Source organism: Mauremys mutica, chromosome 11 (assembly GCF_020497125.1).
Source record: "Mauremys mutica isolate MM-2020 ecotype Southern chromosome 11, ASM2049712v1, whole genome shotgun sequence".
Classification (NCBI taxonomy): Eukaryota; Metazoa; Chordata; order Testudines; family Geoemydidae; genus Mauremys; species Mauremys mutica.
In genome coordinates this window covers 70,866,147-70,888,339 of record NC_059082.1, presented here as the reverse complement: position 1 = coordinate 70,888,339, position 22,193 = coordinate 70,866,147, and the positions used below count along the sequence as shown (strand labels likewise).

General features: G+C 45.1%; 1 protein-coding gene and 1 long non-coding RNA gene across 3 annotated transcripts in view; one reads left to right on the top strand and one right to left on the bottom strand.

Moving 5' to 3' along the window:
• LOC123344004 overlaps nt 1–2,768 on the top strand; it is a 30,698-nt gene extending 27,930 nt beyond the window's left edge. The window contains exons 5-6 of one of the 2 annotated variants that reach the window (XR_006572427.1): nt 1,466–1,617; nt 2,632–2,768. This is a non-coding gene — a long non-coding RNA (uncharacterized LOC123344004). Of the gene's footprint in view, nt 1–1,396; nt 1,618–2,631 lie in introns of both variants that reach the window. The other variant, XR_006572428.1, reaches the window with a different exon arrangement.
• Nucleotides 1–22,193, bottom strand: part of OTOA (otoancorin) — a 55,147-nt gene that overhangs the window by 13,555 nt on the left and 19,399 nt on the right. The window contains exons 15-23 of the mRNA XM_044979693.1: nt 22,061–22,119; nt 21,468–21,585; nt 20,928–21,001; nt 15,982–16,117; nt 11,837–12,027; nt 8,990–9,083; nt 7,451–7,580; nt 2,645–2,832; nt 848–1,003 (exon numbers count right to left, since the gene is read on the bottom strand). Coding sequence (XP_044835628.1) covers nt 848–1,003; nt 2,645–2,832; nt 7,451–7,580; nt 8,990–9,083; nt 11,837–12,027; nt 15,982–16,117; nt 20,928–21,001; nt 21,468–21,585; nt 22,061–22,119 — 1,146 coding nt within the window. The remainder of the gene's footprint in view (nt 1–847; nt 1,004–2,644; nt 2,833–7,450; nt 7,581–8,989; nt 9,084–11,836; nt 12,028–15,981; nt 16,118–20,927; nt 21,002–21,467; nt 21,586–22,060; nt 22,120–22,193) is intronic.

Sequence of the window (22,193 nt, the reverse complement as noted above, 5' to 3'; positions counted from 1 at the left end):
TCTCTGCCCCCTTCACCTTGCCCCCCCCCCCCAAGCCCAGCCGCAGGGCCCCTCATTGCCCAGATACCCAAACCCCCTACCCGCCCCAAGCCCAGCCATGGACCCTCCCAGCACAGACATCCCCATCCCCTCCCCCAAGCCCAGGGATCCAGAGGGGAAAACAGCCTGATGCTTGGTCCCATGCTTGCATGGAGTTTCCTTTGCGCTGCCCTCTCCTTCCCTCAGGGGGCACGGCATGCTGGGAACTGCAGCTGCCATGAACCCTCTAGCTCTCTCCCCCTCCCACCAGCAGCATCTTTTGTGTACAAGCGGGGTTCTGCTGGGTCCATCAGCCCCTAGTGGTGGCTAGCAGCACTGCAGGCCATTTCTGGAGGGGGGGGAGGAAATTCTGCACGCACAACATTAATTTCTGCAAATTCTGTATTGCATATTGGCACAGAATTACCCCAAGAATAATTTAGGGTGGTGGAAGTAGTACTATTGAACCCAGCCTTGGTCAATAAGGCCTAATTGTTTTTACCAACTTGTGTCTGTTTAGAGACCTGGGAGAAATGAGTTGATGGTCTCATACTAATTCCTAATGGGCAAGTGGTCAGAGCATAGTGAACATTATCACAATTGGTATGTATTTCCACCCTCCTTGGTCCTCTCACCAGGGAGGCATAGGACCAAGTAGGCATGAACCTTTAACTACCTTCTCACCCTTAGAGGTGGCACCGGAGATCGTGGCTGAGAAAAACTGGAAGTGCAGCATGGGGAGCTGTATTCGTTTTGTAGGAGATTTCAGGTCTTGGAGGGTCATTCATCCCATTCTTTTCACCAGAAGTAAATCTAATAAAATATTTACCTGGACAAGAGTCCATTCTATTTGTTGACTAAGTGCAGCAACGGTGTCAATAGAACTTAAATCCAATGCTTCTATTTCACTCTCATTGAGAGCTAGGGCAATGCGTCCCAGGGAAATTATATGGTAACTCTTCCAGCCTGGCAATGCACCCCAAACCTTTAAAATAAATTAACATACAGCACATATTAGTTCATAACAAACACTCACTTACATGCTCCATTGTCTCTACTTCCGATTTTAAAGTAGTAATTAACAAAGATAAAACGCTATGGGCTGGATTGTGTGGTCTGCTAATCCCATTCTTCACTGTGTAAACAGAGGTTGGACATTGCAGAGAACTGAGACCTTCATATTTCTAGGGTGGTGACACTCAGTTTATCTAAAAATACTTACACTGTCACACAAGATGACTTCTGGTTAGTGAATATAAGTTGGTTGAATGAGCGAGTATGATTGGCCCTTTGTTTTTTTACCTTTTTTCTCTCAAATTTCTGGGTTTTAAAAAAGCCATTATTCAGATTTTACTGATTTTCATCCAAATTTTGTAAGTTCTGGAACTCTCCAGATGTGGCTCCCTGCTCCAGAAGGAAAGATGGTGACCTGGTCTCCCTCTCACAGAATCCTGAGACTTGCTTGAGGACAGTTGGTGGCTGCTGCTTCACAGTGGGGGAGTGAGAGGGACAGGGAGCTGGGTCCTGGCAGCTGAGACTGCCTGACTGCTGCAGCAACAGGCTCGCAAGGAGGGAAGCCTTCGTCACTGCTACATTGTGGTGAGTAGCAGGCACCCCTAACCCACTGCCCCCACCACAGATACTGGGAACTCTCTCCTACACAGAGCACCCCGCACTACCTGCCCACTCACTGCCCCCCATGAGTACCAGGCATCCCCATCCCCCCATGCTACCCAGGGTTTGGGATTTTACAATGAAGCCCCTAATATCAAGCATAAATCACCAACAGTAAACTAAAAAGAAAAGTTTTATTTCTGTAATGGATTAGATATGATAATAGTTTTGTAAACTCTTTAATCTCACTTTGTTGCTTTTTTCCCCTGTCTTCCCATCCCTTAATATTAATACCAATAATTATTTGGAAAACTGAAGCTAATTTTTGCACTGATTTTCCACCCATTTTAATATTTTTGTAATAAACACAGATAAATTCCTGATAAATTTTAAACAAAATTACAACTGGAAATGAAGAGCCTTATTTATTAACTAGGAAAGAAGAGCATCAAGGTAGGGAAAAGGCTAGTAGTTTGCCTGGTGTCATAACACGCAAGCCCTCTTCAAGTTGTGGGTCTCTAATTTAGCCTTCCAGTAGTGGCCACTTCTTTCCTGACGACAGATCTCCACTATGACCAGCTAATTAATCAAGACAAAGGACCAACTCCTGACTTAGGGTCTGTCTACACAGAGTTTTTGTATGATTTAACTGTTCCTAAACAGTTTAGCACCTGAGCCCGATTCTTAGAAGGTTGAGTTATATTCTTGGGTCCTGCTTTGTGATTTGTATTTTTGTAAGGAACAGTGAAAAGCTAGTAATAAATAAATAAAATAAGCATTTAAAAAGTAAAAAGACAACCTGCTCAGCAGCCAATAGCTCAGTTTAGCCAGTTGACTCTAAAACAATGGAGGATATTATTTTATGACTAATCTTAGATTATTTCCCCAATAAGCAATGGATATTACTGCAGCAGTAGTGATTATTACAGCAATGGTGGCTTTAAAAATGCACATTTCAATAACAGTAAATTAAATTATGTATTTATGTTTCTTTTGCAGACATAATAGCTACCTGCTTAGCTTTCTCCTTCAAGACAATAAGCTGGGATCTGTTGAAACTCATCACAGTCCCAAGGAATTCCACGTTTTTGGTAAAAGTATCTGTATCCAGGCACTGCAGTTCCTGAACTGTCCAAAAGGCATTTGCTTCTGCTAATTTAATAATCTCATCTGAAGAGGGAGCTGTGATTCCTGTGCAGTCTGGGAAGAAATCAAAACACAGACTGAAGAGATGACTTCTCTTGTAAACTCCTTGAAGAAAACTAACAAAAATGCAAAGCAACAAAGACTTGTGCTCTCTCGTTATGATGTTGATGTAATATGTATTAACTGAAGCCAGGACAATCTTGACATTAACTTAAGCATACAAATTTTTGCAATGAAATAAAAATGTATTTTTAAAAAGTACAAGTGCAATTAATGTTCTTGTTACAAAACTAGTGTTTACCTAAGTTTAGGTAAACATTTGCTCCGACCCTGGAAGGCAGCACATGCTGGAAAGGAAAGGAGGAGCAAACACACTTTTAAAAACAGTTACCATATAAAGGTATCTTAATAAAATGGAATTTGCATGCAGCAGCTAGAAAGAGCATCCAACTGTCCTAAGCACTGCTCAAAAAAATGGCACCCTACATTATTAAGAGTCAAATCCTGAGATAAAGTCTTCCATTGATTTCAGCAGGAGTCTTGCTTGAGTCAGAACTCAATTAAGTTCCTTAGTTTGGCCTCAGTGTAAGTTTCCACATAACTGTATTGTATTTTTTTTCACACACAAATTGCAGCTGAATAAACCTGCCTATCTTTGTTCAAACAAGTCTTGGTGAAGTCCAGCTCATTAGCTATTACATTCAGTAGCAGGCCTGAGTGGGCCTTCAGTCTGAAAGGCACTGTCAGAGATGTATGACTGTAAGCCTTGCCTGACATTTAAACAAGGCAAGTAGATTGGTTTCCAGAACTTAAATGTGAGAGAAATGCAATACTCATGTCAAGCATGTTGTTAAAGTGCCAAGAATTAGGAAAACACAGAAAGGGATGCTTATTTACATTAGAAATGTTTGGTCTGCCAAATTGTATTGGTCAAATATCTGATACAAGGGCAGATTCTGCTTCTTTTTTGTTGACAGGTTTCAGAGTAGCAGACGTGTTAATCTGTATCCGTAAAAAGAACAGGAGTACTTGTGGCACTTTAGAGACGAACAGATTTATTTGAGCATAAGCGTTCGTGGGCTACAGCCCACTTCATCGGATGCATAGAATGGAACATATAAGAGGAGTATATATATATACATACAGAGAAGATGCCATGCCAGCTCTAAGAGGCTAATTAATTAAGATGACCTGTTATCAGGAGGAAAAAAAACTTTTGTAGTGATAATCAAGATGGTCAATTACAGGGCAGGTCTACACTAAGGGCGGGGGTCGAACTAGGGTACGCAAGTTCAGCTACGTGAATAGCGTAGCTGAACTCGAAGTACCCTAGTTCGAATTACTTACCCGTCCAGACGCCGCGGGATCGAAGTCCGCGGCTCCAAGGTCGACTCCGCCACCGCCTTTTGCAGTGGTGGAGTACCGGAGTTGACCGCGGCGCTTCCGGAGTTCGAACTATCGCGTCTAGATCAGACGCGATAGTTCGAACTCCGAGAAGTTGAACTCACTGCGTCGACCCAGATGGTAAGTGTAGACTAGCCCACAGACAGTTGACAAGAGATGTAAGGATAGTTATCATAAGGAAATATATTCAAGTAGTGTAATAACTCAGCCATTCCCAGTCTCTTTTGAAGCCAGAATTAATGGTATCTAATTTGCAAATCAATTCAAGCTCAGCAGTTTCTCGTTGGAGTATGTTTTAGAAGTCTTTCTGTTGCAAAATTGCCACCTTCAGGTCTGTTACTGAGTGGCCAGAGAGGCTGAAGTGTTCATTGGCCAAACCGGACAGTCTCTACGCAAAAGAATAAACGGACACAAATCTGACATCAGGAATCATAACACTCAAAAACCAGTAGGAGAACACTTCTTATATGTTCCATTCTATGCATCCGATGAAGTGGGCTGTAGCCCACGAAAGCTTATGCTCAAATAAATTTGTTAGTCTCTAAGGTGTCACAAGTACTCCTGTTCTTCTTTTTATTGTGCATTTTGACAAACTCTATAGGCTTAATATCCCTGATACTGATGCAAGGGAGAGTCTAGCATCCTAACATGGTCTCTTATTAGCCACTCTCCTGCCCCTAATCTAGGAAACGATTGTATAATCATTATCTAAACCAAACAATCTCTGAATATCTTCAAATTTGTCCATCCCCAGTAAAAAGCAGAACTCCACAGATGCTGCCTCTGAGCTGAGCTTCCTGAGCTAAACAAATTAAAGCAAGGATGTGCAAAATAGCTTTGTACTTTGAAAGGAAGCAGAGGAAAGATTTATTTGAATCAAATAAAACTGTGGCAGTGGGTAGAACCCTGAGAAGGATGAATCTGTGGGCAAACGGAAAAGCTGTTTGGATTCTGCTGTACCAGGAGACATCACTGCTTTCCCTTTGTCCATAGTAGAAACTGGCCTCTTGTAAAGCTAGATTGTTTCACTTTCCTTCACTGCAAAAGGTCAGCTTTTCTTATGTAAATGTTGCCCATGCAGAGCTACAATACAGTTCCATGCCCTTTTCATGAAAACCTAATGTTTTTGGTCCCTGGAAAAAAACCTTAAGGAGTTAATTTCTTGTAACACACCAGCTCTGCTGGCAAGTTTGCAGATTGGGAGTATTTATTACAATCCTGGCAGCATTTCGTGTGTCTGATGCTGCTTCATTCTTGTTGTTGCTATAATCAGATTTCACACTGATCAAGCATGAATGGGGCAGATATGTGAAAATGCTTAGATCTGAACATACACAATAGCATTTCATGATGCTGAGCCAGGAGACCTAGGTTTTATTCCCAGCACTGCCACTGCTTCACTGAGAGACCTGGGGTAAATCACTTAATCTCTTTGCCTCGGATCTCCCCTCTGTAAAAAGTGGTCATAGGACCCTCACTTTTATTTTAAATAACATTACTGAGAAATACAGATTTTAAAAAATGACAGTGCTAAGCATTACTGTTGTTACGACAAACCCACAACTGGATATTCTGAAAGGCAAACACCGGGCCCATTAGCATGAAGTTTGAGGAGCAACGTTAGGTCAGTGAAATCCTGAAGGTGTTTCCATAATAATCCTGTTTTTCAGGGATTTAGAAGTCTGTCACTGTAACAGGGTGGCTTCCCCCTTTAATGGCTAGAGGCCTGGGGCCAACCAACCCTAGTTACAAAGTAGACACACCTGAGCCCTCTAAAGAGCAGTAGGAATCTGCAAGAGGAGGGATGCTCAGGGAGAAACAAGCAGAGTCAGTTGTTGCTGGGAGCAAGAAGGCTCCAACATTGGCTGCTCGTTGCCCCTGAATGTAGAGGGGGCCAGTGAGGTGAGCCAGAGTGGCTTCTGGATCCATGTTACTCATAGACTTTAAGGTCAGAAGGGACCATCATAATCATCTAGTCAGTGGAGTGGATGGGGGGAGGCAGTGTACCGTAGACTAGAGCACTGGACTCAGACACAGTTGTGCACTGAGTTCTGTTTCTGATTCTGCTACTGGCCTTCTGGGTAACCTCAGGCAAGCCACTCAACCACTTTGTGCCTCAGTTTCCCCATCTGTAAAATGGAGATAATGATACTGACCTCTTGTAAATTTTTATGAGCTCTACAGATGAAAAGTGCTAAATAAGAGCTAAGTATTATTAATGTTTTGCTGAATTGAGGCAAGAATACATTACTCCAAAACTACATTTATTGTTCCACCTTTGTATATAAATATCGTATTATAAGGGCCAAATTCTGTTCTCAGATACACCATCATAAATCTGGAATCACTCCACTGGATATGAGTGGGGGTCCACACAGATCTAAAGGTCTCCCAGCACAGAGCTCCATGAAACATTGGGGCCTATACTATATTAAACAAAGAACACAGGATGAAGCTTTCAAAGATGCAAAAAGCAGGTAGGCACCCAACTCACAATGAAAACGTTGTGTGCCTAATCCACATTTATGCCTTTGAAAATCTACCCAATAGCAGGAGCAGGTATGTATTGCAGTCCATTAGACTACATAGTTTAAATATTCTCCCTGGGTCATTGCAAGGGTGATCTTTTAAATTGTCAGAGGCTACAATGTAGCTGTATACTCACATATAATCAAAGTATGTGTAATAAATACATGGGATAGACTTCATTTGGCACAAGAGTTTCTGATAAGCAAACAATTGTGTTTTTCCTAAAATTTATTTTAATCTGTAGCAACCAATATAGTCAGTTTAGACAGACCACAGTACACTGATGTCACATTTAGAACAGCTGAGTCAACATATACTGATGTCTGATAAAGGATTAACTGGGCAGCATCTTTTGGCTCAACATTTTGGCTCTCTGCTGTCTTTCTATTCATGAAACTTTCACTTATACTACAAGCGAAGCAAAATAATTCTAAAATGCAAAATCTGTATGCAACCAGACATGTTTCAACACTTGTTTAGCAGTGTATTTTTAATGGAGTAAAGCATTTCATTAGCTGATCATTAAAAAGATAAGCATGTTAATGGTGAAAGTCTTTGCTCTAATGTTTCTAAAAGACTGAACCTCTTTAAAATACTTGGCATTTTGCTTTTTGTCCTACTGCTTCTCAAAATGCATTTGACAACAAAGAGACCATTCAGTTTGCAGCAGCATAGTCAAAAATGTCACCACTGTCAATCCAACACATTGACGTTGGACAGGTACCAGTGAAATACTCACCAGTTGTGGGGTCAGATGCTCTAATGCTAGTACTGGAGTTGCGAATAGATTCAAATATAGCAGATAGAAACTCTTCAGGTAGAGACGCTGGCTGAGCCATCTTTGCTATTTGTAAAATTGTATTTGGGAACTTAAAGAGGGGAGATAAAAGCAATAAGACATTTTCAGAACTCCCTCCCATTTGAAACAAAGCAGTTAGGATGTGACAAGGGGTGAGAGCACTGCCTAGGCTCCAGTGAACAAACGTTAACCACAACTCAGCACCACCACCACCACCCCTTTGTTACAGGTGTTCAGGGGATAGGACTGTAAATTGGCTCCTTGCAGATAGAGGGACCATGATTTGGGGGAGGCTCCTGTTACATGAGCCCATGACTGGCACGAACCACAGGCTGGAGGAAGTTTTCAATATCACTTCTTGCTGATTTCAAACTTTATCCCTTGAGAAAACCCCCTTCCTGACTGCACCCTTGTCTGGCTTCTCCAGAATAAATTCATCAGATTACACAGATATATAAAAGATCACAAGATTATAAAAATGAGGGATGGAAAAGAAACCACTTAGTCCACCACTGTGAGAGCAGGATATAGTCCCACATTAGATATTACTGATACTACACTAGCTCTTAGCCGAAGGCCCAAAAGTATAAATCGTCATCTGCCTGTATAACTCACACGGTGGGTGAAGTAATATCTTTTATAAGACAAATTTCTCTCACCAACAGAAGTTGGTCCAATAAAAGATATTACCTCACCCAGGGCCGGCTCCAGACCCCAGCGCGCCAAGTGCGTGCTTGGGGCGGCGTGCTGCGGGAGGGTGGCAGGCGGCTCCGGTGGACCTCCCGCAGGCATGCCTGCGGAGAGTCCGCTGGTCCCGTGGCTTCGGTGGAGCATCCGCAGGTGTGCCTGCGGGAGGTCCACCGGAGCCGTGGGACCAGCGGACCCTCCGCAGGCATGTCTGCAGGAGGTCCACCGGAGCCGCGGGACTGACGACAGCCAGAGCGCCCTCCGCGGCATGCCGCCCTGCTTGGGGCAGCGCAATTCCTAGAGCCGACCCTGACCTCACCCACTGTGTCTCTCTTCTATCCTGGGACCGACAAGGCTACAACTATAATACATATATAATTCATTGTATGCTCCCACTGTTAATAATGGGTTAGGAAGAGTTTAAATCCAAGTAAGGTAACTTTTCACATTTAGATAGCATGATGGGGGAGCAGGGAACACTGCATGTATGAAGCTTTGAAAGCATGACAGGCTGTGTACAGATCCATAAACATATAATCTCTTCCTATATAACAATGTGCACTTATCTATGTACAAGTATAGATAACTCTTTAGATTATGGGCTAAATCCCAGGAGTTTTGACTGAGTAAGGAATGCAGGACTGGGCAAAAATATTTACAAGGTTCCTTGCAAGTAGAATTAAACACCCACTAAGTACTGGAATGCCTGTATTTTAAATTGAATTACAACATTTACTATAGTAAAGCTTTAAAATGATCTTCTAGAATCTTAAAATTAAAATGAGAAGATACCTTTTCAGCAAGGACCGTTAATTCATCTTTTGACAAAAGAGCTACGAATGGTCCAATATCCTGTGTTGTTTGAGCCGTCCAGTTCTTTGGGATGCTGAGAAATTTTTTTGGAAAATTATACACAAAATACCAAATGCCTGCAATACCGCCCTGACTCATAACAGTACTAAATCTGCAAGTGTGTCTTATACTGTACACAGTCGCAAAGATAGATGCCTCTTTACCAAAGTGACATTTTGAGTTTTAACATCAGATCACATTTCCCTGGAATTCCTTGATTTATGGTGAATCTACAAAGCTGTCTCTCCCTCCTTAATCAGAGAGTGTTTTCCACCCTCTTCGTACATCCCTTTCAGTATTTATTGCATGCCTATTACCATAATATCTGACGAAGGATGTGTCTCCCTCCTTTTCAAAACCTCTGTTCTTTTTCATTATAACAGTCTATCATATTACACAGAACCAAAAGTGAGTTAGAAACTTTATAAACAAAAATAGACGCAGTCCCTGTCCCAAAGAGCTTACACTAAGTACCCAATCCTCCAAACAGTTAACTACTTGAGTAACTTTACTCACATGCTTAAATATTTGCAGGATTGGCCCCTAGAAGTACACAGGCCTGATTTTAAGAGGTGATGAGCACCTGCCACTTCCTTTGACTTCAGTGGGAGTTGTGGGTGCTCAGCTCCTCTGAACATCAGGCCCATATACATTCCAAACAGCAGTGTGTTGCTTACTCTGCAAAGATAAAACTTATTAATACACAGCCCATGGAAACTAACCAGAGATTGTGGCAATCTCTTTCTGATAATGCTGTCTTTATAAAAGAGGAAAGGAAAGCGACAAAAGCGGGCAATAGTGGTAGTTAGCTATGCATAATTTTAGCTTCATATTTTTCTGTTGTTCTATTTCTCTCTCCTCTGTTGTACTAACAGTGCATGGAAGGGTGCACTAGGACCTTTGGCCTTGGACAAGTCTTGCTCAATGAAAGCCTATGTTGTTTTTATAATTCTAGAAATGAATTCTAGGAATATGTACATCCTGCATCTCTAGAAATGATGTTCTGAACTATTCATTGGAATGTTGGTACTTTTTGCAGTTAAGGTTCAATTCTGCGAGACACTGAGTGCCCTCAACTCACTACAGCAGTGCTCAATACCTTCCATGATTGTGTCCTTAGATACTAAACTGACTGATGTTAATCCACACAACCAGCTAGTTGGCAAGGAAAATAGCTGCACTGCTAATGTTCATCCTAAAATTTTTCATAGACGACAGCAGTTTGATTAACAGCTCCATTACAAATATTTTGGACGCTCATAGAAGACATTTTATTTGGGAGTCTAGGATTTGACCTGTTATCAGGATGCTTGACTATGTAAGAATGTTACTCAATGAAATATACCAAGACATGTTAATGCAATGAGGCATGGTACATTAGCCTGAATGTGTGCCAAGATTGAAAACTGCATAGGCATTATATTTTAAAAGCTGAAAAAAAACAGTGTTCAGTAAAATTGACATTCAACTTACATTTGAAAAATAAAGTCATTTTTAATACTTTAATATATTCAGTTCCAAGCACTTCATTACCAGAAAAATACTGACATTTTGGAGGAAATTCAAAGAAGAGCAACAAAAAATAATCAGCAGACTCAAGTGACTGAATATAAGGGGGAAAGATTGCATGAACAGCTTAGCTAAGTGATAACTAAGGAGCAGTGACTTTGTGTTCAGGTTCTGCCTTCAAACATGAGATTCTTCCAAAGGGAACAAGAGACCACAAGAGAGAAATTGTGTATTCCTATAATGTGGGGATTTGGGATAGTTTTCTTTGGATAACTGATATATGAGTTAGGTTCAAATTAGTCTTCTAGTATGACAGCTATGAATTAACATTAGTGGGGCTCACACTTTGTTGCTTCTTTAAACTGCACCAATTGCACACACTTGGGGCTCCCCTTGCATCTCACTACTCCCCCCACCCCCTGCAAGCTTCCTGTGTGCTACCATCCCGGTTCCCTCTGTTTCCTTCTATTTGGCATAAGGGACTTGCTGCAGCCTCCCCACCCCTCTCTCATACCAGAGGCGCTGCATCCCCCCCCCCCATTTCTCTCCTCCCCCTATTCCAAGGTTTCTCCTTCTCCCCCAATGCCAGAGGCTGACTCTGTGCACCCCCATTCCCTCCTTCCTCCCATACTAGGGTCTTCCATTCTCCCCCCACCAGGGAATCTGTCTGTCCTCCATGCTCCTGCCCCATGTCAGGGGCTCTGTGTGAAACCCCATTGCACCCATGCCAGGAGCCCTGTGCTCCCTCCCATTCCTGGGGCTCTGTGTGTCCCCTCCTTTTCCAACCTTCTTACTTCTCTTCTTTATGTCCACGAGGTAAGTAATTCAATGTCACCATGTTCAACTCTATTGGGAGGATAAGCAGAGATGAGCAGGGATATTGTTATGCTAGAAGACATTAACTGGTGCCATCAACCAATTTTGATCTTTACAATTCCAGAGGTGCTTGAAGCTGGGGCTCTGATGAACAGAGGGCAGGGCCTCTTTGCCCCTTCCATTTTCCCTCTTCCAATTTTCCACTTCCCCCCAAAATCAGTAGGGTTCTGCCCATTGGTTCCTAGAACATTCTCTGAAATGTTGGAACTGATGCATCATTCAAAAGTTATCATGTTACAGGCAAACAGAGAAATGCCATCAGTTGAGTGTAGGGCCTTGCAAATTCAGACAAGTCCATAGGGTTAGGATTTTTTAAATGCAGATTGTTTTGGACAAAGCAAATGGTGAGTTTTTATATGGATTAACCCCAGCAAAAGCAAAAGTGCATGTCTAATATCTTACCCATATAACTCAGTAAGTTTGTATTTAATTTCAGTCTTCTGTTCATGGCTGAGCTGTCGGCAGAATCTGAATTGGTGAAGGGCTATTGCCATGGCCCGCAGGGATATCCCATCGCGTATAATTACCGGAGGTAAATGGCAGATTAGATTTCCAAGTATGTCCACGTCATATTCATCACTGATGGAACCGTTCTGAAACAAAGAGGCCAAAGTTGATGTGTTTACCTCGCTGGTAGAGTTAATACTAGGTATTGTACTGCGCAGCCTAGGAGTTTCAGTAACTGTTTGCTCACAAAACAATGCAAGATGCGCAGGTGGGTTAATCCAGTGACTCTTAATCTTTCCAGACTACTGTATGCCTTTAGGAGTCTGATTTGTCTTGTGTACCCCCAGGTTTCACCTCACTTAAAAACGACTTGCTTACAAAATCAAACATAAAACCACAAAAGTGTCACAGCACACTATTACTGAAAATTTGCTTACTTTCTCATTTTTACCATATAATTTAAAAATAAATCAACTGGAATATAAATATTGTACTTACATTTCAGTGTATAGTATATAGAGCAGTATAAACAAGTCATTGTCTGTATGAAATTTTAATTTGTACTGACTTTGCTAGTGCTTTTTATGTAGCTTGTTGTTAAAGTAGGCAAATATCTAGATCAGTGGTCTACAACCTTTTTACACACAAGATCACTTTTTGAATTTAAGTGCAACCCAGGATCTACCCCGCCCCTTCCCCAAAGCCCTGCCCTGCTCACTCCGTCCCCACTGTCTCTGTCGCTCGCTCTCCCCCACCCTCACTCACTTTCACCGGGCTGGGGCACGGGGTTGGGGTGAGGGTTTGGGGCTGGGGCCGAGGTGTTCGGAGTGTGGGAGGGGGCTCCGGGCTGAGCCAGGAGCTGTGGGTTGGGGTGCAGGAAGGGGTGTGGGGTGCAATCTCTGTCCAGTAAATACTGAATCAAGCAAAACAACAAGCATAAATCTCAATTAGAGCAAAATCCTGCCCCCTCCCTATCCACTGAACACCAGTGATGCAGCAAAACTGGTGCAGCTCTGCCATATGGAGACCAGGGAGCAAGGTTTCCTGGAGTCTGTGCTGGAATGGGTGGGCAAAACCCTGAGTGCCACAGAGCCTTCCTCTGCAGGGTCTCTCCCTGCATGCCATTGCATTGAGGTTTATTGTGCAGAGCAGTACTGTGTGTTGGGATGAGCATCTGCTGCTATATGGATCAACCAGCCGATTTTCCCTCATACAGCAAGGATGCAATAGCAGCAGGACTGTTACAGCCTCAAGGTTTACAGCAGCAGTCACAGACCAGTGCTGATGCAACTTTGCAGCCTGGGAGAAAAGACCATCCATTTCCCTCTCCTGGGGAATACCCTGGTACAGCTGCTCAGGATCAGCAAAGGTTGGAAAAACAGGATATGTTTCTTAGTGTAAAAACTTTCCAAGTCTATGCTGTCCTCACCAACTCAATCCATGCAGCAATGGCTTCTCATGCGAACACTTTGACCACACAGGGGACTGAATATAGCTTTTAAGAAATGTTTACATCTTGGACGGAGAACAATAAAAATCATTGGGAAGAAGAGAACATAAGTACAGTCGAACCCATTTATCTCGACCTCGGTTAACTTGCCAATCCTATTAACTCGAGGTTTTACAAGTGGAACCGCCAAACTCCCTCTTTATCTTATGGGTTTCTCATCCGTTATGTCGATTTGCCGAACCCTAATATCTCGAGCCCGGCTCCCCGCGTCCCCAGCCGCCCGCTCCCTGGCTCTCCAGCCGCGCGGTTCCCCAGCCGCCCGCTCCCCGCGTCCCCAGCCGCCCGCCCGCCCCCGCATACCCGGTCCCTGCCCGTCCCCGCCCGCCCGGCCCCGCATACCCGGTCCCTGCCCGGCCCCGCCCGGCCCCGCATACCTGGTCCCCGCTTCGCCTGCCGCCCGCCCGCCCGGCTCCGCTTCGCCGGTCCCAGCTTCGCCGCCCGCCCGTCTGCCCGTCCCCGCTTCGCCGCCCGCCCGCCCGGACCCGCATACCCGGTCCCTGCCCGTCCCCGCCAGCCCGTCCCCGCATACCCGGTCCCTGCCCGTCCCCGCCAGCCCGTCCCCGCATACCCGGTCCCTGCCCGGCCCCGCCAGCCCGTCCCCGCATACCCGGTCCCTGCCCGGCCCCGCCCGGCCCCGCATACCTGGTCCCCGCTTTGCCTGCCGCCTGCTCGCCCGGCTCCGCTTTGCCGGTCCCCGCTTTGCCGCCCGCCCCTCCGCCCGGCTCCGCTTCGCCGCCCGCCCGCCCGGCCCCGCATACCCGGTCCCTGCCCGTCCCCGCCAGCCCGGCCCCGCATACCCGGTCCCTGCCCGTCCCCGCATACCTGGTCCCCGCTTTGCCTGCCGCCTGCCCGCCCGGCTCCGCTTCGCCGGTCCCCGCTTTGCCGCCCGCCCCTCCGCCCGGCTTCGCTTCGCCGCCCGCCCGCCCCGGCATACCCGGTCCCTGCCCGTCCCCGCCCGCCCGCCCAGCCCCGCATACCCGGTCCCTGCCCGTCCCCGCCGCCCGGCCCCGCATACCCGGTCCCTGCCCGTCCCCGCCCGGCCCCGCATACCTGGTCCCCGCTTCGCCTGCCGCCCGCCCACCCGGCTCCGCTTCGCCGCTGCCCGCCCGTCCGCCCGGCTCCGCTTCGCCGCCCGCCCGCCCCGGCATACCCGGTCCCTGCCCGGCCCCGCCCGCCCGCCCAGCCCCGCATACCCGGTCCCTGCCCGGCCCCGCCGCCCGGCCCCGCATACCCGGTCCCTGCCCATCCCCGCCCGCCCGGCCCCGCATACCCGGTCCCTGCCCGTCCCCGCCCGGCCCCGCATACCTGGTCCCCGCTTCGCCTGCCGCCCGCCCACCCGGCTCCGCTTCGCCGCCGCCCGCCCGTCCGCCCGGCTCCGCTTCGCCGCCCGCCCGCCCCGGCATACCCGGTCCCTGCCCGGCCCCGCCCGCCCGCCCGGCCCCGCTTACCCGGTCCCCGCTTCACCTGCCGCCCCGCCCGCCCCGCTTACCCGGTCCCCGCTTCGCCTGCCGCCCGGCCCGCTTACCCGGTCCCGCTTCGCCTGCCGCCCGGCCCGCTTACCGGGTCCCGCTTCTTTGGCTGCCCGGCTCCGGGTCCCCGTCCCGCTTCGCCGGATCCAGCCACGTGCAGGCACTGCGGTAAGGGGGCAGGGAGGGGGTATTGGAGAGAGGGCAGGGGAGTTCAGGGGTGGGGGGGTGGATAGGGGTTTATCTCGATCATCGGTTATCTGGACTATTTTTGGCAAACCCCTAGGCCGGCGACATAACAGGGTTCAACTGTATTTGTACAGTTTAGAAGAGAACGCAGCTGGATAGAGACTGATATGCTTATAAATACAGTACTAGCTAAAACAGAGAGGAACAAGCAGGAAATATAGGCTCTCTTTTGCTTTAAATCAGAGTGAAGGAATTTTATTTGTTGAGCTAAACAGCTTTAGCCCATAAAGAAGCATTAGCAATAATCCCCCTGAGCTGTACCGAAAACAACTCTGCAAAACCAGGGAGTTGCATGAATTTTTGGCCCTTCGCAGCCATCTGACCTTTGTTCTGAACAAACAGGCAGGCTGCTAAGCCAGTATCTACAATCTGCTATGGGGCTTGCATGGTCCAGAACATCACACATATTTTGCACTAGCTTGGTCCTAAGACTAGAGTGGACTAATGCTTGGCTCCACTGGAATTTCTACAAGGCAATTTCGCTTACTCCTTAAATATAAATGCCTTTTTTTTTCAGCACGTGTAGACATGGACCCAATTCTGCAGTCCTTACTCATGTGTGAGTCAGAAAGATCCCGACTACACTACAAAGCTAAGCATGTGTAAACGTGGTTAGGGAACAGTTGGGGCCTAGCATTGCTATAACATATATCCTGTCCACGGATTATAAGGTCAAGCACAATATGTAATTGCCAGTACTGTGTTACAGTGAAAACACAAATCTGACAAAGCCACAATGCAGAACTTCCCACGCAATGTTAAAGTAGCTCTTATTTTCCCTTGTGAGGCAGAAACCATCCCAATTTAGGATAATTGCAAAAATGGCTTGTTTTTTTGCACTTTTTCCCCACCCAAAAGAACAGTATCCTGCTTACCAGACACTCCTGTACCTTCTGTAGGACTGTATTCTTTTTGTGCGAGTTTACAATCATAAGATCCAGTTCTGTCTTCCCCAGACTTATCAGGAAAGGGACACACGAAGTGCCTGAAATGGATTCCAGATACTGAGCACTGGAGAAGGAGTTAAAAAAAACAACAACCACTTAAGTTTGTAAAGCTGGACTTCAGCTATACCTAGTACTCCATGTGAAGATCACAGTGACAGGGCCACATTCAGAGATGGGTAAGCTGGCATAATTTACATACTGAGGAGCTAGGAAAAGGTGTAAATTAAAGTAGTCTCCACTTACACTCAGGGGTGCAGGAACAATTTTTAGAGTGGGGGTGCTCAGAGTCATTGAACCAAAGTGTAAACCCTGTATATAATGGAAACCACTTCAAGCCAGAGGGTGCGGCAGCAACCACAGCACCCCTAGTTCCAGTACCTATGCTTATACCTTCTTCCAGCTCTTCAGCATGTAAGTCAACTTATCTTCCCTTAGACAATGCCAGAGTGGGCGTAAGCAGCTCTAAGGCAGTCTCAGCTTAAGGGAGTCTAACTCAGGGGTTCCCAACCTTTTTTTTTCTGAGGCACTCCCCCAACATGGCATAAAAACTCTATGTGCCACAACTGTTTTTCTGCATATAAAAGCTAGGACTTGCGTTAGAGGGTAGTAAGCAGGGCAATTTGCCTGGGACCTCATGCCATAGGGGGCCCCCGTGAAGTTAAGTTGCTCAGGCTTCAGCTTCAGCCCCAGCCCCAGGTTGCTGGGCTTCAGCCCTGCATGGCGGGACTTCGGTTTTCAGCCCTGGGCACCAGCAAGTCTAATGCCGGCCCTGCTTTGCGGACCCCCTAAAACCTGCTTGCCCAGGGGGCCCTGGACCACTGGTCAAACTTACATGTGGCTTCTGAATTTGGCCCACAATTATAAACTTATTACCTCATTCAAGCAGCACTGTTCATGTCCTTCTCTGTAAAGGTTCTATGAAGTGGTGTTGTAGGTTCTTTGAGCTATTTTCATTATACCTAGAGAGGAGTTTGAACTAGAACCCTGGATAGGAGCTCTCCAGAATATTGGGGAAGTTCAGACCTCATCTGTACTTAGTGGTTGGTTCAGTTCTCTAGAATGGGTCAAACCAAACTACTGGATTTGAGCACCTTTGAACTCTGGGGAAGTTTGGATCCCAATTTGAACACTATAGCTTGGACCACTCTCTCATTATAACACTTACATCTGAGGGGTTACATCAGTAACACAGGGAAGATCACAACCGAAAAGTAAGTGTGTGCATGTTCCTATATGCCAGTATCTTATCCTGAGCTGAACTTTCGCAGGTCATTATTCCATAATGTAAATTAATCCCCGTAGGTATTTTGGAAGCCTCTCCTCAAAGCAGTTACTGGCTGTGAACGTTAACTTTCTTTAACAAAAATCCCTCCCCAGAACTAAAATCTGCCTTCTTACCTACAAGAAACGAAGGGGGAGGGGGCGGGGGAATAATATACTGTTAACTTTCAAAGGAACACTCAACGTGCACATCAGTGTCACCATGTGAGCTTTTCCTGGTCACCCTTGTCCTTCCCTCTCCCTCTCTTTTTATTGGGTCTGTTTGATCCTCCCTAGTTGTGACGTCAAATCTAGATTGTGTGCTTTCTGGGAGAGGGACTATGTCTCAGCTTGTTCTCTGAGGTGCCAAAAATAGCAAGTGATATTAGAATATTTCATACAGCTTTTCATTGGGCTTCATTTAGTATAGATATGGCCTGATGGTATTATTGGGTCTAAAAATATATCCCAATTGTGAGTGCAAATGGAAAAAGTAGGTGGGAGTTCACAAGATGTCACAATAGCCTATAACTTTTTGCCTGCTTGGAAAATAACCGTGGAAAATAGGTCAAATTGTTTTCAATAGTGAATGTTAAGAACAAGAAAACCAGACAGAGAAACTGGAATAGGCCAAACAAATAGGGCTTATTGATATGGTTCAAGGACTATTGAAATCATGCTTAGTAACAAGATGTGGTGCCGGAAATTAATGAACCGAAATTGGTACGGTGGATATTAGGCCGAACTGGTGGGCAAAATAATGAGGAGACTTTTTCCTTTGGGGGGGTTAATAAAAAGAGATTTTTGGAAAAAAAACAACTCATCTCCCAACTCATCTCTCCCAAACACATTCCCCACACTCTCATCTCTACCCATCTCATTACTTTTTTAATGAAAGGAAGGCCAGCAGGCCTTGTTCATGTTTTAGGAACTTTGTTTTTCATCTGAGATTCCTGAACCCAGTCATCGGCCCATCAGTGGGGCTACCGAATTACCTGCACTGCAGTGGGGGTGCATAAAATATCCTGTTCCATTTCTATTTCCCTTTGTGTTATTTTCTGCACCCTTATTTTCTCCTATTATATCTCTCACTCTCCTGGCTTTTCATTAGCTCCTGAAATCAACTGCATCGGATCGGCACAGTGAGATGAAATTACCACAACCCTGCCCTGTCTAAGGAGAAAAGGCCCAACCAGATGACATCTTTGACTGGAGTGTGAGCCAGGATCCAAGCTCCAGGTGTGGTTGACTTGCCAGCCAAAGCGTCCATACGTAACCCTGGTGCCGATGTGCGGGCTCAGGTTGGAGCGCAGGCTTTAGAACCCTGTGAGGTGGGAGGGTCCCAGAACTTAGGTTGCAACCTGAGCCCTGGAACGTTTACACTGCAATGAAACTGCTTCAAGGCCAGAGCCCTGCAAGCCTGAGTCAGTTGTCATGGGCCAGCTGCAGGTGTTGTAGTGTAGACATCCTGTATCCTAAGGGGAATGAGAGCTGCTGTAGTCAAAGGACTTGTCTACCCATTTTTATTTTATTTAGAAATGGGTAAGACAAATGCATGAACATAAAGGTTATAGAAGGTTTCTGCACTGGCAGCTCTCTTTATTGGTTATTCATTATATAGTGTAAAAGAATGGGTGCAGGCTCTGAAAAGACTCCTGGGTTGGCCAGAGGGATTGCTAGAGAGCAATGCAAGCCTACCACTGTCAGGGGCGGCTCTAGCTTTTTTGCCGCCCCAAGCACGACAGTCAGGCAGCCTTTGGCAGCTTGCCTGCGGGAGGTCCGCTAGTCCCACGGCTTCGGCGTACCTGCTGCCGAATTGCCACTGAATCCGCAGGACCGGCAGACCTTCCACAGGCAAGCCACCAAAAGCTGCCTGACTGTCGCCCTTGCAGGGACCGGAGCACTGGTGCCTGGAGCCGCCACTGACCACTATCACCCTGTCAGGAGTAGTGCGTGACACCTCTAGAGACTCAAATTGCTGACTACTGACAGGCCACAGAGAGATGTTTGAGAACCACTAGTCTGGAGTGCTCCCAGTCTCTCCCTATGCTGGAGCAAAGGACCAAACAACATCCAGTTTTGAGTTCCCATATGGCAATGTGCTGTGCTATCTCTAGACAACTGGACTGACTAAGAAGCTTTACTACATAATGACCACTGTGATAAAGTCAGAATACATTCCAAAGTCACCCTTTGCAAGTGAACTCCTCAAAGGTAGTTTTTAATTTATTTTATAAAATAAAATGCAAGTATGTAGCAGAGCTTGACAGCACTACCAGTGCAGACATGGCCAACACAACTAAGTTGAACAGAATATTTTATAGGGGAAAAAGCACTCTTGTAAACAGTTAACACAAAAACAATAAATCCTCCAGTTGGCACCTTTTAGAGGACTCTAAAGTAAATATAGCTGCAAAAACCTACAATGGAGGCGAGCATTTCTCATCTCTCTAATGAGTCAAGATGCAGTGGGTGGATTACTGATAAGAATATTTGGAACATGTCACTCTAAGAAGGGCTGCCAAATGAAACCAAAGTTATATGGTTTTCCATCTGAGTGGCAGACAGCCTTTTAGAATTGAATCAAATCCCAAAGCTATGCCAGCCAGGCTCTCCAAATGTTTCTGTGCTCTCAATGAGCAGTCCTGTGAAGTCAAGAGCATCAGAGTATACCAGCTGTTTCTGATGGAATAGAAGATGACGCAACATAAGGGCGTCTCTGTCAGCCATGCCTGGTACCAGAGTTTATCCAAATATTTCCATCAAAAGTTTTTTTCCCTGATAGAAAATCCTCTGTCAACCAAAAGGAATTATTTACATTTAAGTTAGAAATTGTAGTTGTTCATTACAAATTTCATGAGTGGGAGGAAGGAATGGAGAAATTAACCACTGACTTTTTCACTCTGCTCTTCCCTGCCCATCCCCCAAAGAGAAAGAATGTTCCCAGCAGAACAAACAGAAATTTTTGAAAAATTAAAAAATATTTTTTAAATTTGTACAAAACCCCATTTCACTGAAAATTTCAAATTAAATTTAAAAAATTCATTTTTCAAATTTTTCCATGAGGCATACTAAACTCCCCCACCCCCAACAGCTCTACTTGGTAAGGCAGGCATCACAAAATGTCTGTATCGTTAAACAAAAAATAAACAAACAAATGTAAGTGAATTTAGCAATTATGAAAGGTGATGAATGGAAAGGCCCAGAGAATTAAGTCCTCTGTTCATTCATAGAGCAGGTATAGCGCAAGCTTTCCACACAGTACCCTGTCAATGTGCCTCAATCCTGCCTGGAGAGAAACCATTTCAAAAGGGCAAGAAGGCAATTCAGTCTTTATAACAGTTCTACATACGTCAATAAATTCCAAGTGTGATGGTTCTCATGAAGTGACTGGAACCAGGGATTAAAACTGACATGCTTCACACAAATCACTGAACACACATCAAATGGTAACAACTTTTGGTTGATACTGATTTGGCTGGAACCAGTGACTTACATATAAAACTATCATTTGCTTGAGTCATCCATTTCTCTGGCACTAAAATGGTTACGTAAAAAAAGCTGTTGAGGATTAAATGGAACATATTGCCATGCATATTACAGGAAGAACTTACGGAAGCACTGATAAGAGAAAGGGAGGGATAGATGTGTTGGAGGCTTTCCAAAATTTCCAAGCCAAACAGTTAACCTGAAAACAAAATATTTAGAAACTTAAGCACTTATGAATTCTGAGGAAGAATGCATATGGTGTTTATTACATTTTTTAAATTAGCATATGTAGAATTATGCTTATCTTCAGAGAGTTTTTTCATGCACGCAATTTCTACAAAGTTGTTTGTAGCTTCCTCTTCCTGTGTGCCAGAGATGAAAAGGCCCATGTTTGGGTGCACATCGGGGTTTGTATGAGTTTTAAATAGATTATTCATGAATTAGCTCCAAATCAAGAATGAACTGCAGGAATTATTCTGCAATTAATTCTTGAACTACAAATGAAATAGTGAAAATTTAATCTGTTAATGGACAGTTCACACAGAAGATTTGAAATTCACTGAAAAAAAAATTATGAATTCACCCTGCTCTAATCCACCTACAGTTTGTGTATTAGATTATGTATCTAGACAAATATATACACACTATTATGATTCCAATTTTACCTGATATGGAGAAAGCAACTGGAGATTCTGTTCAAAGAATCTGAAATTATTTAGAAAAGAGTCGGTGCTCATACGCTCAATCTGCTGGCATGTTACTCCTTTCACCAACTGCCCTATACTGATAGAGAGAACAACACATGAGTTCATGAATTTGTTAGCATGATCCAGGGCAGAGGATCGTCATCTCTTTCATTCTACAGACCAAATCCCAAGAAAGAACCCCTTCTGGACACCTCTTCATTCCTTCCCACCCTTGTGCCCTCCTCTTCCTTTCACCTCCCCTCCCCACCCCCTGCCTCTTCGTGGCCTTCTCTGATAATGAATCATTAAAGCCATCGGAAAGCAGAGCTGAGCCTAAACTGAAAAATGTTGATCAAGATCTTTGGGGGTCTTTTCATATATCTTTTGAGCTTAAGGGCTTCTCTTTATTAGAAAGATGAATGGGCTTGGGGTCCCATGAGATGAAAGGTGCTATATAAATGTAACATATTTTGAGAGTTATAGAAGACTTTGTTTCATTGCCACTCTGATAACAAAATGAGGTTTCAAACACATTTCACCTGGGTGTGAAACAGTGAGACTAGTATCCATACCTTAAGAGATCAGCGGGAGCTGTTGTTTTCTTAGACAATAATTCATAGAGAAACAAGGCCTGAAATTAAAAATACATGACAGTGCATCCTGGGTAATTTGTATGATAGCTCAAGGAAATACTATAGTATCTTT